Here is a 15,152-nt window from a genome sequence, read left to right as displayed (position 1 = left end):
TGAGAGAGAGAAAAAAAAAAACTTTTAACAAATGAAAGTCACAGAAACACTATATTACTGGAAGACTGGTGAAAAAGATCCACAAGGTTATTATTCAATAGGATATATTGCTAAATAACTTACTGGAAACAAAACAGGAAAAAGAGATCCAGAGAGAGTGCTACAAAGAGGGAGAGAGAGTGTTCTGAACTCAGAGAGCGAGCAAGCATCTGACCAAGACACAGCGTGAGCCCAATGCAGAGTGTACATGTGACACAGATAGAGAGCAAGAGTGTGCACGACAAAGAAACTGTGAAAAGAGCATGTGACCAACCCAGAGAGAGAGACCACACACAACCCAGAGAAAGAGAGCATGCACAAGCCAGAGAGAGAGACACCCAGAGAGGGAGAAAGAAAGAGCACGTGATCCAGAGGCAGAGAAAGCATGTGACCCTGAGTGAGAGAGCATGACACGGACAGAGAGAGAAAGTGTGACCAAGAGAGACAGAGAGAAAGCGTGATCAGGATAGAACGTGAGCATGGCCCAGAGAGAGAGATAGTGTGAATCAGATAGAGCGCAACCCAAAGATATAAAGCGAGCGTGACCCAGAGACAGAGACCCAGAGAGAGAGGGTGCAACCAAGATAAAGAGACAGAGAGAGTGTGTGACCCAGAAAGACACAGAGCGTGACCCAGAGAGAAAGTGACCCAGAGACAGAGAATGTGACCAAGAGCGTCACCCACAGAGACTGAGACAGAGAACATGTCAGGTTGGCGGGGGGGGGGGGGGGGGGGGGGGGGGTAGTGTGACCTAGAGGAGGGGAGACAGCATGACCCAGCAAGGGGCGGGGAGGTGTGACCCAGAGAAAGAGTGTGTGTGGCCCACGGAGAGAGAATGGCCCATAGAGAGAGAATGGCCCATAGAGAAAAAGGGGGGGGGGGGGGAAGCCAGTGGGACGGGACACAACTAGAGAGAGAAGGGGAGGGAGGGAGAGGGTTACCCACAGAGAGGGTGGGTGACCCATAGGGAGCGAGCAAGAGGGCGACCCAAAGACAGAGAGAGTGTAATCCACAGATAGAGAGTGATTACATGACCCAGAGAGAGAAAGCCTGACCCAGACAGTGTGGCCCAGAGTGAGAGAGATACTGTGCATAACCCACTGAGAGAGCGGGTGTGACCGAGGGGGGGTGAACCCAGAGAACCCGAGAGAGGTTGACCCAACCAGAAAGAATGAGAGGGCAACCCAAAGGAGGTGGCAGCAATGCAAAGAGAGAGGGTGACGCACAAAGAGTGAGCAAGCGCGACCCAGAAAGAGACAGAGAGGGAGAGCACGGGTGGCAGAGAGACACAGAGAGAGATGGAGGGGGTGAGTAAGAGAGGATGAGGTCGGGAGGGGTGGTGGGGGAGGGGGCGGTATGGATCTAGAAAGAGAGAAAGAGAGAGAAAGAGAGAGAAAGAGAGAGAAAGAGAGAGTGCGGGTGTGAGAGAAGGCAACCCAGAGAGAGAGAGATGCCAGGACGGAGCGAGGGGGGGAGGAAACCAAGAGGGAAATACAGATAAAGGTTGACCCAAGGAGAAAAAGAGACCGGGGAGGGGGGTGGGGGGGTGGGAGGGGGTGTGAACCCAGAGAGAGAGAATGCATAACCCAGAGAAAGAGACAGAGCACATGTAACCCAGCAAGAGGGAGGGAGAGACGCAGAGAAACAGATAGTTTGACCAAAGACAGAGAGAGCATGACCAACGGAACGGGGGGGGGGCACCCAGCGAGAGAGAAAGAGAGGAAAGAGAGCGAGAGGACAGCCCAAAGGAGGTGGCAGCAACAAAGGACGTGGCAGCAACCCATAGAGGGCGACCCAGAAAAGGAAAGAGAGGCAGCAGGAGCGGGGGGGAGGGGGGGGGCCTGTGGAGAGAGCAAGAGAGCCAAAAGTGGGGGAGGAGCCAACAGGGAAATATCGGTGAAATTCCTCAAGGGAACCAAGGGGTGTTCCTCCAAGAAGGTGACACAGACGACAGCCCAGCTGAAGTGCCTCTACACCAATGCACGCAGCATGGGCAACAAACAGGAGGAGCTGGAAGCTACCGTGCTGCTAGAAAGTTATGACCTAGCTGCCATCACTGAAACTTGGTGGGACGAATCCCATGACTGGAGTGCGGCTATCGAAGGCTACAGGCTGTTCAGAAGGGACAGGAGAGGTAGGAGGGGCGGAGGCGTTGCCCTCTACATCAAGAAATGGATAGAATGTGAAGAAGTGTCCCTGAAGAATAGCCACAAGCAGGTTGAAAGCTTATGGGTAAGAATTAGAGACTGAGGCAACAAAGGGAACCTTGTGGTTGGGGTCTACTACAGGCCGCCTGATCAAGGGGAGACTATTGATGAAGCCTTTTTTCTCCAGCCACAGGAAGCTTCGTGCTCACAGGCTCTTGTCCTGCTGGGGGATTTCAACCGCCCCAACATCTGCTGGGAAAGTAACACGGCAGGCGGTAGGCAATCCAGGAGACTCCTGGAGTGCATAGATGACAATTTCCTAAGCTAGGTAATAGATAGCCCTACCAGAGGGGATGCAGTACTGGACCTGGTGGTCACCAATGCAAGTGAGCTCATTTGTGATGTCAGGATTGGAGGCAGCCTCGGCTGCAGTGATCACGCACTGGTAGAGTTCACAGTCTGGAGAGGTAAGGGTCGGGTGAAGAGTATAGTCAGAACCCTGAATTTTAGGAAAGCAAACTTCCAGCTCTTCAAGGAGTTAATCAACAGGACCCCCTGGGAAATGGCCCTCAGGGACAAGGGAGCAGAGGAGAGCTGGCAGGTCTTCAAGGATGCTTTCCATAGGGCACAAGAGCTCTCGATCCCCAGGTGCAGGAAATCAGGCAAGGAAGGGAAGAGGCCGGCATGGCTGAGCCATGACCTGTGGGTCAAACTACAGAGCAAGAAGAGAATGCACAGGCAGTGGAAGAAGGGACTGGTATCCTGGGAAGAGTACAGGGATGCTGCCCAGATGTGTAGGGATGGGATCAGGAAGGCCAAGGCGTGGCTGGAGCTGAACCTGGCGAGGGACGCAAAGAATAATAAGAGGGGCTTCTACAGGTACGTCAACCAGAAAAGGATGGTTAAGGAAAGCGTACCCCCTTCAATGAGCAGAAGTGTCAAGCTGGTAACAACAGACGAGGAGAAGGCTGAGGTACTCAACAACTTTTTCGCCTTAGTCTTCACTGGCAACCTCTCTCCTCACACCTCATGAGTCAATGGGCCATTTGATGGGGATCGGGAGGGCAGAGATCCTCCCACTGTAAGAGAAGATCAGGTTTGTGACCACCTGAGGAACCTGAACGTACATAAGTCCCGATGAGATGCATCCCAGAGTCCTGAGGGAATTGGCTGATGTAGTTGCCAAGCCACTCTCCATGATATTTGAACAGTCATGGCAGTCAGGTGAAGTCCCTGGGGACTGGAAAAAGGGAAACATTGCACCCATTTTTAAAAAGGGTAAAAAGGAGGACCCTGGGAACTACCGACCTGTCAGCCTCACCTCTGTGCCTGGGAAGATCATGGAACAGATCCTCCTAGAAGCTATGCTAAGGCACATGGAGGACAGGGAGGTGATTCGGGACAGCCAGCACGGCTTCACCAAGGGCAAGTCCTGCCTGACCAACCTAGTGGCCTTCTATGATGGAGCAACTACATCAGTGGACGAGGGAAGAGCTACGGATGCCATCTATCTGGACTTCTGTAAGGCCTTTGACACAGTCCCCCACAACATCCTCCTCTCTAATTTGGAAGGATATGGATTTGATGGGCGGACTGTTCGGTGGATAAGGAATTGGCTGGATGGTCGCATCCAGAGGGTAGTGGTCAATGGCTCAATGTCCAGATGGAGATCAGTGACGAGTGGTGTCCCTCAGGGGTCCATACTGGGACCAGTACTGTTCAATATCTTCATCAATGACATAGCGGGATCGAGCGCACCCTCAGCAAGTTTGCAGATGACACCAAGCTGAGCGGTGCAGTTCACACGCCTGAGGGAAAGGATGCCATCCAGAGGGACCTTGACAAGCTTGAGAAGTGGGCCCATGGGAACCTCATGAAGTTCAACAAGGCCAAGTGCAAGGTCTTGCACGTGGGTCGGAGCAACCCCTGGTATCAATACAGGCTGGGGGATGAAGGGATTGAGAGCAGCCCTGCGGAGAAGGACTTGGAGGTACTGACAGATGAAAAGCTGGACATGAGCCAGCAATGTGCTCTCGCAGCCCAGAAAGCCAACCGTATCCTGGGCTGCATCAAAAGAAGCGTGGCCAGCAGGTCGAGGGAGGGGATTCTGCCCCTCTACTCTGCTCTGGTGAGACCCCACCTGGAGTACTGCGTCCAGCTCTGGAGTCCTCAGTACAAGAAGGACATGGACCTGTTGGAGAGGGTCCAGAGGAGGGCCACAAAAATGATCAGAGGGCTGGAACACCTCTCCTATGAGGAAAGGCTGAGAGAGTTGGGGTTGTTCAGCCTGGAGAAGAGAAAGCTCCGGGAAGACCTTATTGCAGCCTTTCAATACTTAAAGGGGGCTTATAAGAAAGATGGAGACAAACTTTTTAGTAGGGCCTGTTGCGATAGGACAAGGGGTAATGGTTTTAAACTAAAAGAGGGTAGATTCAGAATAGATATAAGGAAGAATTTTTTTACAATGAGGGTGGTGAAACACTGGAACAGGTTGCCCAAAGAGGTGCTAGAATCATAGAATCACAGAATCGTTCAGGTTGGAAAAGACCTTTAAGATCATCAAGTCCAACCATTAACCTAGCACTGCCAAGTCCACCACTAAACCATGTCCCTAAGCACCACATCTACCCGTCTTTTAAATACCTCCAGGGATGGGGACTCAACCACCTCCCTGGGCAGCCTGTTCCAGCGCCTGACTACCCTTTCGGTGAAGAAGTTTTTCCTAATATCAAATCTAAACCTCCCTTGGCGCAACTTGAGGCCATTTCCTCTTGTCCTATCACTTGGTACTTGGGAGAAGAGATCAACAACCACCTCGCTACAGCCTCCTTTCAGGAGGAGCAAATAGGTCTCCCCTGGCCTCCTCTTCTCCAGACTAAACAGCCCCAGCTCCCTCAGCCTCTCCTCATAAGACTTTTGTGCTCTAGACCCTTCACCAGCTTCGTTGCCCTTCTTTGGACACGTTCCAGCACCTCCATGTCCTTCTTGTAGTGAGGGGCCCAAAACCGAACACAGGATTCGAGGTGTGGCCTCACCAGTGCCCAGTACAGGGGCACTATCACCTCCCTGGTCCTGCTGGCCACGCTATTCCTGATACAAGCCAGGATGGCATTGGCCTTCTTGGCTACTTGAGCACACTGCTGGCTCATATTCAGCCGGCTGTCAACCAGCACCCCCAGGTCCTTTTCCACCAGGCAGCTCTCCAGCCACTCCTCCCCAAGCCTATAGCGTTGCATGGGGGTGTTGTGACCCAAGTGCAGGACCTGGCACTGAGCCTTGCTGAATCTCATACAGTTGGCCTCGGCCCATTGATTCAGCCTGTCCAGGTCCCTCTGTAGAGCCTTCCTACCCTCCAGCAGATCAACACTCCCTCCCAACTTGGTGTTGTCTGCAAACTTACTGAGGGTGCACTCAATCCCCTCGTCCAGATCAGTGATAAAGATATTAAACAGATCTGGCCCCAGTACTGAGCCCCAGGGAACACCAGAGTGTGACCCTGAGAAAAGGATGCATGACAAAATGAGTTAGTGTGCACATGATCCAGATAGACCAAGCAGGCGCCTGCAACCCAGAGAGAGCAAGCATGGGCACGCACAACCCAGAGCAAGAGAGAGATCTCAGCCTAGACCGAGAGCATGCAAGAGCGTGTTTGCGTGACCAGGTGAGAGAGAGAGAGCACAGGTGTCCCAGAGCGAGAATGCACATGCACAACCAAAAGCAAGTGCATGTTCACATGCCAGAGAACTCACATGACCCACAGAACAGGCACATAACCCAGAGAGATCATGCAAGAGTGCACACACAACCCCAGGAGACAGAGTGCGTGCCCAAAGGGAGCAGGGTCTAAAGGAGCGCACAATGCAGAGAGAGTGCACAACGAAGAGTGTACCGAGAGAGAGAGAGCATACACCCCAGAGGGAGCATGTGTGACACAGATCGAGAGAGGATCACACAAGGCAGAGAGAGCACAAGACCCAGAGACAGTGTGTGAGAGCATGCAACCCACAGAGCAAATGTGCAGTCCAGAGAGAGCATGAATTACCAAGAGAGCACAATCCAGAGAGAGAATGCAAGACCCAGAGAGAGAGCACGAGTGTACAACCCGGGGAGTGCCAAATGCAGCGAGAGAGGAGCATGCAGTGCAGGGAGAGAGCATGCATGTGTGCACACCCCAGGGAGAAAGAGCACATGCACATACATGTGCCCCAGGGCGGGGGGGTGGGGGGAAGAGAGAGGGAGCAAAGATGCAACTTACTGAGAGGGAGAGCGCATGCATGCAAGAGTGCACACACAACCCAAAAAAGGAGCAAGAGTGCATGTGACCCAGAGTGGGCAAGCACGAGAGCACGACCCAGAAAGTACGACCCAGAAAGCACGACCCAGTGCACACAAGACAGAATGAGCCAGTGCACATGATAGAGTCCCAGACTGAGAGCAACAGGAAGAAAGACCAACACAGACTCAGACACTGTGTTCCAAAGAGAGAAAGAGTGCATGACCATGCCAGAGACAGAGAGAGGAAGAAAGTGTGACTGATAGAGAGCATGTGACTGCAAGAAACAAAGTGCACGACCAAGAAAGAGAGTGCAAGACCTTGACCAAGAGAGGAAGGGAAAGCTAGCAACAGCAAACACATGACCGCTAGAGGGAGCACGTGAGAGGGAGAAACCACAAGCAAGAGAAACCTAGCCCGACTTGGGAGAGAAATGTAGAGCAGGTGACCAGGAGCAAGGAAGTGCAGGAGGGAGCAACAGAGAGGGAGAACAAGCGTGTCCCCTGAGAGAGTGCGACAGAGAGGGAGAATGTATCACAGAGAGAGAGAAAGGGAGCATACACAGCCACACATGAGATACAGGGAAAACGTGACCCAGAGAGGGAGAGCAAACATGACTGCGTGCGAGGGAGAGCATGCAGTGGTCTGTGAGAGAGCACACATCTGTGAGAGAGGGAGCCGTGGACATAAAGAATTTGTGACCTAGTGAGGGAGAGCACATGCCATCACACCCAAGAGAGGAACAGCATGCACAACCTAGCGAGGGAGAGTGAGCATGACCACACACAAGGTTGAGCAACAGGGAGCACGACTGTGAGAGTGAGAGGAAGCAAGCAAGAAGCAGCTCATGAGAGCTCAGCCGCACATGAAGAAGGAGAGCAAGCACAATCATGAGAGAGTGAGCAAGCAAGAGAGAAGGATAACACATGACAGAGACCACACGTGACCACATGTGAGAGAGGGAGATCACAACCTAGATAGAGGGAGAGCAAGTGTGACTGCATGTGAGGGAGAGAGGGAAAGCAGGAGAGAGTGCAACCACGCACAAGGTTGAGAGGGGACACACAAGAGTGAGAGGGAGCACGTGACCACACATGAGAGAGGGAGAATGCACAACCACACAAGAAGAGCTTGTGACCATGCAAGAGAATGCGGAGAGCATGTGTGACTGCCCACAAGGGGGAGAGACTGTGTGTGAGGTTGAGCAAGAGGGAGCACACAAGAGCAAGTATGTGTGCCTGACAGCAAGAGAAAGAGATCGAGAGTGGACAAAGGAGAGCACGAGCAAGGAACTGATTGACTTACCAGCATGAGCTTTGAGTATATGGGTTTTCAAGCGGCTATTGTAAGAGGACTTGAATGGACAGAGCTTGCAACGGAATGGCTTATGGTGTCCATGATGAGTCTGCATATGGCGATCCAGACTGATCAAAAGACAGACAAAAAAACGAAACAAAATAGTAAATAATTTTAGCTATTCCTTCAGATGCAAGCCAAAAACCTAGTAACAAAAATAAATTTTAAATAAGAGCAGGCCAGGCTCAGCTATTCTTCTCATGCTGGTTCTTTATATCCAACAGGTCTGCTTATAGAACAAGGCAGAATCTAATCTGAGGAAGAAAGAGATCTGTGACCAATTTTATCACACAGAATGCAAGCCACTTAAACTCAATAGGGCAAAATTACTATCAACTAAATTATACCCAATCCAGACTAACAAGAGAGTCACTTATAGGATAAAGGCTATTTGAGGAAAAAACAAAAACAAACAAGAAAAATGGGATCCACCTGTCCTGATAGGGGAAATACTTCTTTGCTCATAAGCTGGCAGGACCAATTGAGATGGCTTTAAACTAGAATCGATGGGGGAAGGGGATACCATCAGGAGAGCTGAAGTAAGCCAACAGTTGGCATGGCATCACCTGAAGGTGGCAATGCTAATGGGAACATTTACGCTGCTCCAGGGAGCACTGAGGGTTTAGGAGCACATCTGAAATGCTTGTACACTGACACACACAGTATGAGAAACAAACAGGATGAACTGGAAGCGTTGGTCAGCTCCCAGAGCTACGATATCATTGGTATTAGTGAGACTTGGTGGAATGAGTCCCATGATTGGAGTGCTGGGATGGAGGGCTACAGGCTGTTCAGGAGGGATAGGCAGGGCAAGTGAGGTGGAGGTGTCGCACTATACGTAAGGGAGAGGTTTGATTGCACAGCCCTTACAGTTAGTGATGATGTGGTGGAGAGCCTCTGGGTGAAGATTAGGGGGATGGAAAACAAAGGAGATGTTGTAGTGGGTGTCTACTACCGATTGCCCAGCCAGGATGTAAGCACTGATGAGTTATTCTATAGGCAATTAGGAGAAATCTCTGGATCGGTAGCCCTGGTCCTTATGGGAGATTTCAACTTCCCAGACATCAACTGGGAATACCATACTGCTGTGACGAGTAAGTCTGGGAAATTCCTGAAGTTTGTGGAAGATGATAACTTCTTGTCACAAGTACTCAGTGAGCCAACTAGGAAAGATGCCCTCCTAGACTTGTTATTTCTGAATAGAGAAGGAGTCATGATAGTAGGTGGCTGTCTTGGCCACAGTGATCACAAAATGGTTGAGTTTAAAATTTTCAGTGCAATGAGAAAAAAGGTCAGCAGAGTTGCTACCCTGGACTTCAGGAAAGCAAACTTTAAGCTACTCAGGGAGCTACTTAGCAGAGTCCCCTGGGGGATCTGCTTTTGAGGGCTTAGGAGTCCACAAGTGCTGGTCAGTCTTTAAGAACCACCTTTTAGAAGCACAGGAGCAGGCAATCCCATTGTGTTGAAAGTCAAGCAAGCGGAGCAGAAGACCAGCTTGGCTGAACAGGGAACTCCTCGTAGAAATGGAGGAAAAAGAAATGGTATGATCTCTGGAAGCGAGGTCAGGCTTCGCAGGAAGATTACAGAGTCGCAGTTCACATATGCAGGGAGAAGACACGAAAGGTCAAAGCTCAACTAGAGTTGAAACTGGACAGTGATGTGTCAGGCAACAAGAAAGGCTTTTTTAAGTACATTAATAGCAAGAGGAGGTCCAAGGAAAACATTGGCTTGATACTTGTTGAAGATGGTCATCTGACTAATAGGGAAGAAGAAAAAGAGGAGGCGTTCAATGCTTTCTTTGCCTCAGTCTTTAATAATACTGATAGACCTTGGGCTGCCCAATCCTCTGAGTTGGAGGACCACGACTGCGGAAACAGTGACTTTCCATTTGTGGACACTGAAATTGTAAGTGATCAGTTGCATCAGCTGAATGTTCATAACTCCATGGGGCCTGATGGGATTCATCCCAGCGTACTGAAGGAGCTAGCGGATGTTATGGCAGGACCCCTCTCGATCATCTACCAGAGGTCTTGGGAGTCTGGGGAGGTCCCCGCTGACTGGAAGCTAGCCAGTGTTATTCCAATTTACAAGAAGGGCGTGAGGGAAGACCCAGGAAACTACAGACCTGATAGTCTAACATCAGTGCCTGGAAAAATTATGGACAAGATCATACTGGATACTACTGAAAGGCATTTAAAGGACAATGCATCAGGCACAGTCAACGTGGGTTCACAAAGGGAAAGTTCTGTCTAACTAATTTGATATTATATAGAAATGATAAGGTCACCTGCCTAGTGGATGAAGGGAAGGCGGTAGATGTAGTTTTTCTGGATTTTAGTAAGGCTTTTAATACTGTCCCTCACAGCATGCTTCTGGACAAGTTGTTCAACTGTGAGATGAGCAGGTACACAGTGCGCTGGGTGAAGAACTGGCTGAAGGGCAGGGCTCAAAGGGTTGTAGTGAATGGGGCTACATCTGGCTGGCAACCGGTCACCAGTGGTGTTCCTCAGGGCTCAATTCTAGGGCCAATTCTGTTCAATATTTTTGTCAACGTTCTGGATGCAGGAGTTGAATGCACCATTAGCAAGTTTGTTGATGATACTAAATTGGGAGGTGCTGTTGACTCTCTCGAGGGACAAGAGGCCTTGCAGAGGGATCTAGATAGATTGGAGAATTGGGCAATCATCAATGGCATGAAATTTAACAAGTCCAAATGACAGATTCTGCACTTGGGATGGAGTAAGGCCGGAAACAAGTATAGATTGGGAGAGGTGTGGCTGGAGAGAGCAGCCTCGCAGAAAGGGATCTGGGAGTGCTGGTTGACAGCAGGCTCAATAGGAGTCAGCAGTGTGCCCTGGCAGCCAAGAGGGTGAACCACATCCTGGGGTGCATTAAATACAGCATAACCAGCCAGTCAAGAGACGTGATTATCCTGCTGTATTCAGTGTTGGTGCGGCCTCACCTTGAGTACTGTGTGCAGTTCTGGGCCCCACAATTTAAAAAGGATGTGAAGGTCCTTGAATGCGTCCAGAGGAGGGCAACAAAACTGGTGAAAGGGCTGGAAAGCATGTCCTGTGAGGAGCAGCTAAGGACTTTGGGGTTATCTAGTTTGGAGAAAAGGAGGCTGAGAGGCGACCTCATTGCTCTCTAGAGCTTCCTGAGGAGGGGAAGTGGAGAGGGAGGTGCTGATCTCTTCTCCCTGGTATCCGGTGACAGGATACGTGGGAATGGTTCAAAGCTGCGTCAGGGGAGGTTCAGACTTGACATTAGGAAGCATTTCTTTACCGAGAGGGTGGTCAAACACTGGAACAGGCTTCCTAGAGAGGTGGTCTGTGCCCCATGCTTGTCAGTGTTTAAAAGGAATATGGATAATGCCCTTAATAATATTCTTTAACTTTTGGTCTGCCCTGAAGTGGTCAGGCAGTTGGATTAGATGACTGTTGTAGGTCCCTTCCAACTGAACTATTCTATTGTTCTATGTCTGGGGTTACAGGGAATGTCTGAGGCTTCTCACTGAGGATGGGGCAGAGGAAAACTGTCTCCTTGCCTACAGGAGGTGTGCGCTAGTTGGGGAGCTGTGTTACCACCAGGTTAAAGGAGCTTCAGGAGGTCAGACAACTGCACAGCATCAGAGATAATGAGGAAAAGATTAACAGGATCTTCTCAGAGATCCTGCAGAGACAAGAGCCCAAACTCCCACTTGTACTGAAGGAGAGGCAGCCAGTGTCTGTGTTTATCAGGTTGGGAAATGGAGACTACCAAGATGGCAAAGGCTGGAAGCTTGTGATATCTGGCACTGGGAGGACAGCTCCTGCTTCACCAGCAGAGCTGCAATTATAGAATAGATTCTATAGTTCTGCATCTGGTTACAGGTGAGGGGCTGGGAGCTCTGTCCAATGAAGCATCAGAGCTGGCTGCACCTGAACCATGCAACAGCACCAGGGGGAAGTGGTGAGTAATAGTAGTGGGACACTCCCTTCTGTGGGGAGATGCTGACCTGACCTGCTGTACAGGGAGGTTTGCTGCTTGCCAGGAGCTCAGATCCAGGATGTTAATGAGAGACTGCCAAGGCCTGCCCAGCCCTTGGACTATTATCCCCTGCTGCTCATCCACATAGGAACCATGCTGTGATACTGACAGAAATGCTGCTTTTCTAACACAAGGGTTTATAAACATTTCCTATATCATGCTTTCTTTCCCACATGTTTTTAATTACAGAACAGTGACAACTTCACCCAATTTAAGGGTGTCACTAACAGTGCTATCAATGCCTATGTTAAATGAGCACCTGGATCTCTCTTCTTTGGGGGGAAGGGGGATGGACACAGGATGGGGGGACGGGACAGTTCTCCCCCCAGAAGCTACAGAACACATGTACATGCGTTTGTCAGTCTAGGATGCCAGTAAAAAAAAAAATCCAATAAACCTCATTTCTTTGTGGCAAGCCATGAATAAATATGATTAAAAGAATTCTAAAGATTCCTAGCTGTAGGCAAAGAAATAAGTCATGAGGAACTTGATTATTTATTATGACCATGCATTTTTCATGGGTCACATCAGATAAGGGGTGATTTTCTCAACCCATTTCAAGTATACCACACTGATGTGAAGACCATGTTCATAAACTGAAATTGCATAACACAAATAAGGAAAAAAATCTAACTTTAAGATTGGTTTGTGATAACTGTTCAACACTAGAAATGAAATCAATCAAATAAGAGTCACAGTACTATTTAAAAATAAGGTAGTTACATGGAAGGCTAATGAAAAATACTTTTTCCTCTTTATGGCTTTTTTAATTTCATGCATTTGACAGGACTGCATAAGTGATAGACATCTTTTGCTTGGTGTGCATTTCCCCTACACACAACAAAAAGAGAACTTGAATTCAAGAAGATATAATAATGGGACTTTTTATAGTCACGGGCAATGGCAAAAAGTTTGGGGGCATAGAAAATACCTAAATCCTGAGAAAGAGAAAAATGTGGCTTGAAATCAAATTGAGTGTGCTCTCCTTCAATGTCAACCAACATAAAAAACAGTCATGCTAGTCTGTGCTTCTGTTGAAAACAAACCATAACTTACTTGTGTCTGAAAGCAGAGACAAAGGAGCAATACTGGCAGCTGTACTTGTCTTCCCGGGTAAACATGGCCAGAGCCAAGTGACTCCTCTCATGAGACCGCAGACCCTGCATAGACATCAAAACCCGGTCACACTGGCTGCAGTGGTAGCCCCCAGGCCTGGTTTCATCTTCCAAGGATGCTCCAGATTCAACTTCTGTAAATTCCACAGTGCCAGGGTCTTTGGCTCCCTCAAAACCCTCCAAAGTTGTGCTTGAAGAATCTTCAGCTTCCTGCTAAAAAACACATACCCCCCCCAAAGCCATCAATTCTCTCTCCCTTCTGCCCCTCAGTCTCTCCTATGTATTAATTTTAATATCTAGGTTTCCCACTGCATTCACTTTCTAAACGTATCCCTACCATACTACACTAATGACTTTCTGTATAAAGAGAGTCTAGTCTTTAATTATATACACACACATTAAAAAACAAAAAAAACATCTCTTGGTCCCTTTCCTAAGTGTTAATTAGCATAGCATGCATTTTGCAGCAACATTAAAACTGAAAAGTAAATTTATATCATGTTTTTTGGGTCTTTGATTTTAGTTTTTGTTCCCTGCTGTTTAGTATCTACTTGCTCAAAAGATGGTATTGACCCCACATAAACTTTACTTGAGAAGCAGGGAAAGAGCAGGAATCATTTGATAGAAGGGAAGCATCCCATTCTGTCTTCTATCTGTATTGGATAAGCTAAAGGAAGGTCAGTGGAAGGACAATGAAAGCTCTTAGGTAGAACTGTTTAAACTCTGAAAGACTCAGCTACTTTACACAGCACACAGTTGATGTCATGAAATAAGCATGCTTTAGGTCACATTCTGAGGACTGCAGAATGAGATTTTGCTGAGTGCTCACTACAGCAAGAAAAGGAGGAGAACTGATTAACCAGTTCCTGCAACCTTACTGCACCTGAACTCCCCCTGCTGATATCCTGTAAAGCTGGCTGTGGAGCACAGCCCATCCTCAGAGACATTCTAGGTGGTCTTCACTTGCATAGGTAGGAAACAGCAGTACATTTACAATTAACTACTTGAATTGGACCCCTGGTTCAGCTGGCAATTTGAATATGTGTTTGCAGCACTATAATTTCACTTTTGCATATGGGTTGGAGAAAAAAAAAATAAATAGAAAAAAACCCCACACTTTAAGGATCTAAGAAAGCAGAAAAGTAGCCCAGAACAGCTGAGGGAGAAGCTCCTGCTCATAAATCAAGCCTTTCAGTCATCCATGATATCAACTCCTTTGTGGCAAATAAGAAATGAGAATTAAATAGTTTTTGTGCCCCAGATGAAGAGCAGAAGAAAGTCAAAACATCTTAAAGTAAACAAAATGTGCTGCAGAAACCTGAAGAATTAGATTAGAATGTCATGCTTAACTGTTCAGAATATCCAATCCAAAACCCATTTGACTCCATGGGAGCCCTCTACAGGCTTTCAGTTAGGCCTTGATATCAAACAAAAAAATGCTGTCAATTCACAGAATTCTCACCTTTACTGTAGCTGACACAGAAGAAACATTCCCATACTGGACATGCTTGCGGAGATGATTACAGATGGCTCGAAGCGTTGGATGAACTTCCACACAAAATTTACATTTGTAGCCAACTACTTTCCTCTCCTTAAGTTTTGAAGCATCTTCTAAGTGTCCAAAAGCCTATTGAAGCATATGAGTATTAATCAGTTATACTAATGTAATACTGAAACATGCTTCTGATATCTCACTTTTAGGAAGATACCCAGACCAGATTTTGCACCTTAAGGGAAATTGCATTTAGTGTACACATGTGTATTGGGTCTGGCTGAGATGGAGTTAATTTTCCCCATAGCAGCCCTCATAGTGCTGTGCTTTGTATTTGTAGCTAGAAAGATATTGATAACACACCAGTGTTTTGGCTACTGCTGAGCAGTGCTGGCAAAGCATCAAGGCTGTCTCTCCAACATTCCCCCCCTCACCCCCAAAGGCCAGTAGGCTGGGGGTGGGTAAGATCTTGGGAGGGGGCACAGCCAGGACAGCTGACCCAAATTGACCAAAGGGATATTCCATACCATATGAAGTCTGCTCAGAAATAAAAGCTAAGAGAAAGGACACACACACACACACATTCGTTATTACATTTGTCTTCCGGAGCAACTGCTATGCATACTGAAGCCCTACTTCCTGGGAAGTGGCTGGACATCACCTGCTGATGGGAAGTAGAGAATAAATCTTGTTTTCCTTTG

At 48.3% G+C, this 15,152-nt stretch overlaps 1 protein-coding gene across 5 annotated transcripts in view; it reads right to left on the bottom strand.

Annotated features, from left to right (window-relative positions):
• Window positions 1–15,152, bottom strand: part of LOC309601576 (zinc finger protein 462-like) — a 111,627-nt gene that overhangs the window by 72,556 nt on the left and 23,919 nt on the right. For 3 of the 5 annotated variants that reach the window (XM_082334664.1, XM_082334666.1, XM_082334667.1), the window contains exons 4-6: window positions 14,422–14,586; window positions 12,901–13,172; window positions 7,765–7,883 (exon numbers count right to left, since the gene is read on the bottom strand). In XM_082334664.1, coding sequence (XP_082190790.1) covers window positions 7,765–7,883; window positions 12,901–13,172; window positions 14,422–14,586 — 556 coding nt within the window. The remainder of the gene's footprint in view (window positions 1–7,764; window positions 7,884–12,900; window positions 13,173–14,421; window positions 14,587–15,152) is intronic. The other 2 variants (XM_082334665.1, XM_082334668.1) reach the window with 2 other exon arrangements.

This window comes from Platalea leucorodia, assembly GCF_965183815.1.
Source record: "Platalea leucorodia genome assembly, chromosome: W".
Taxonomy (NCBI): domain Eukaryota; kingdom Metazoa; phylum Chordata; class Aves; order Pelecaniformes; family Threskiornithidae; genus Platalea; species Platalea leucorodia.
Note: the sequence above shows the minus strand (reverse complement) of the source record. Positions and strands in the feature narration are given on the sequence as shown.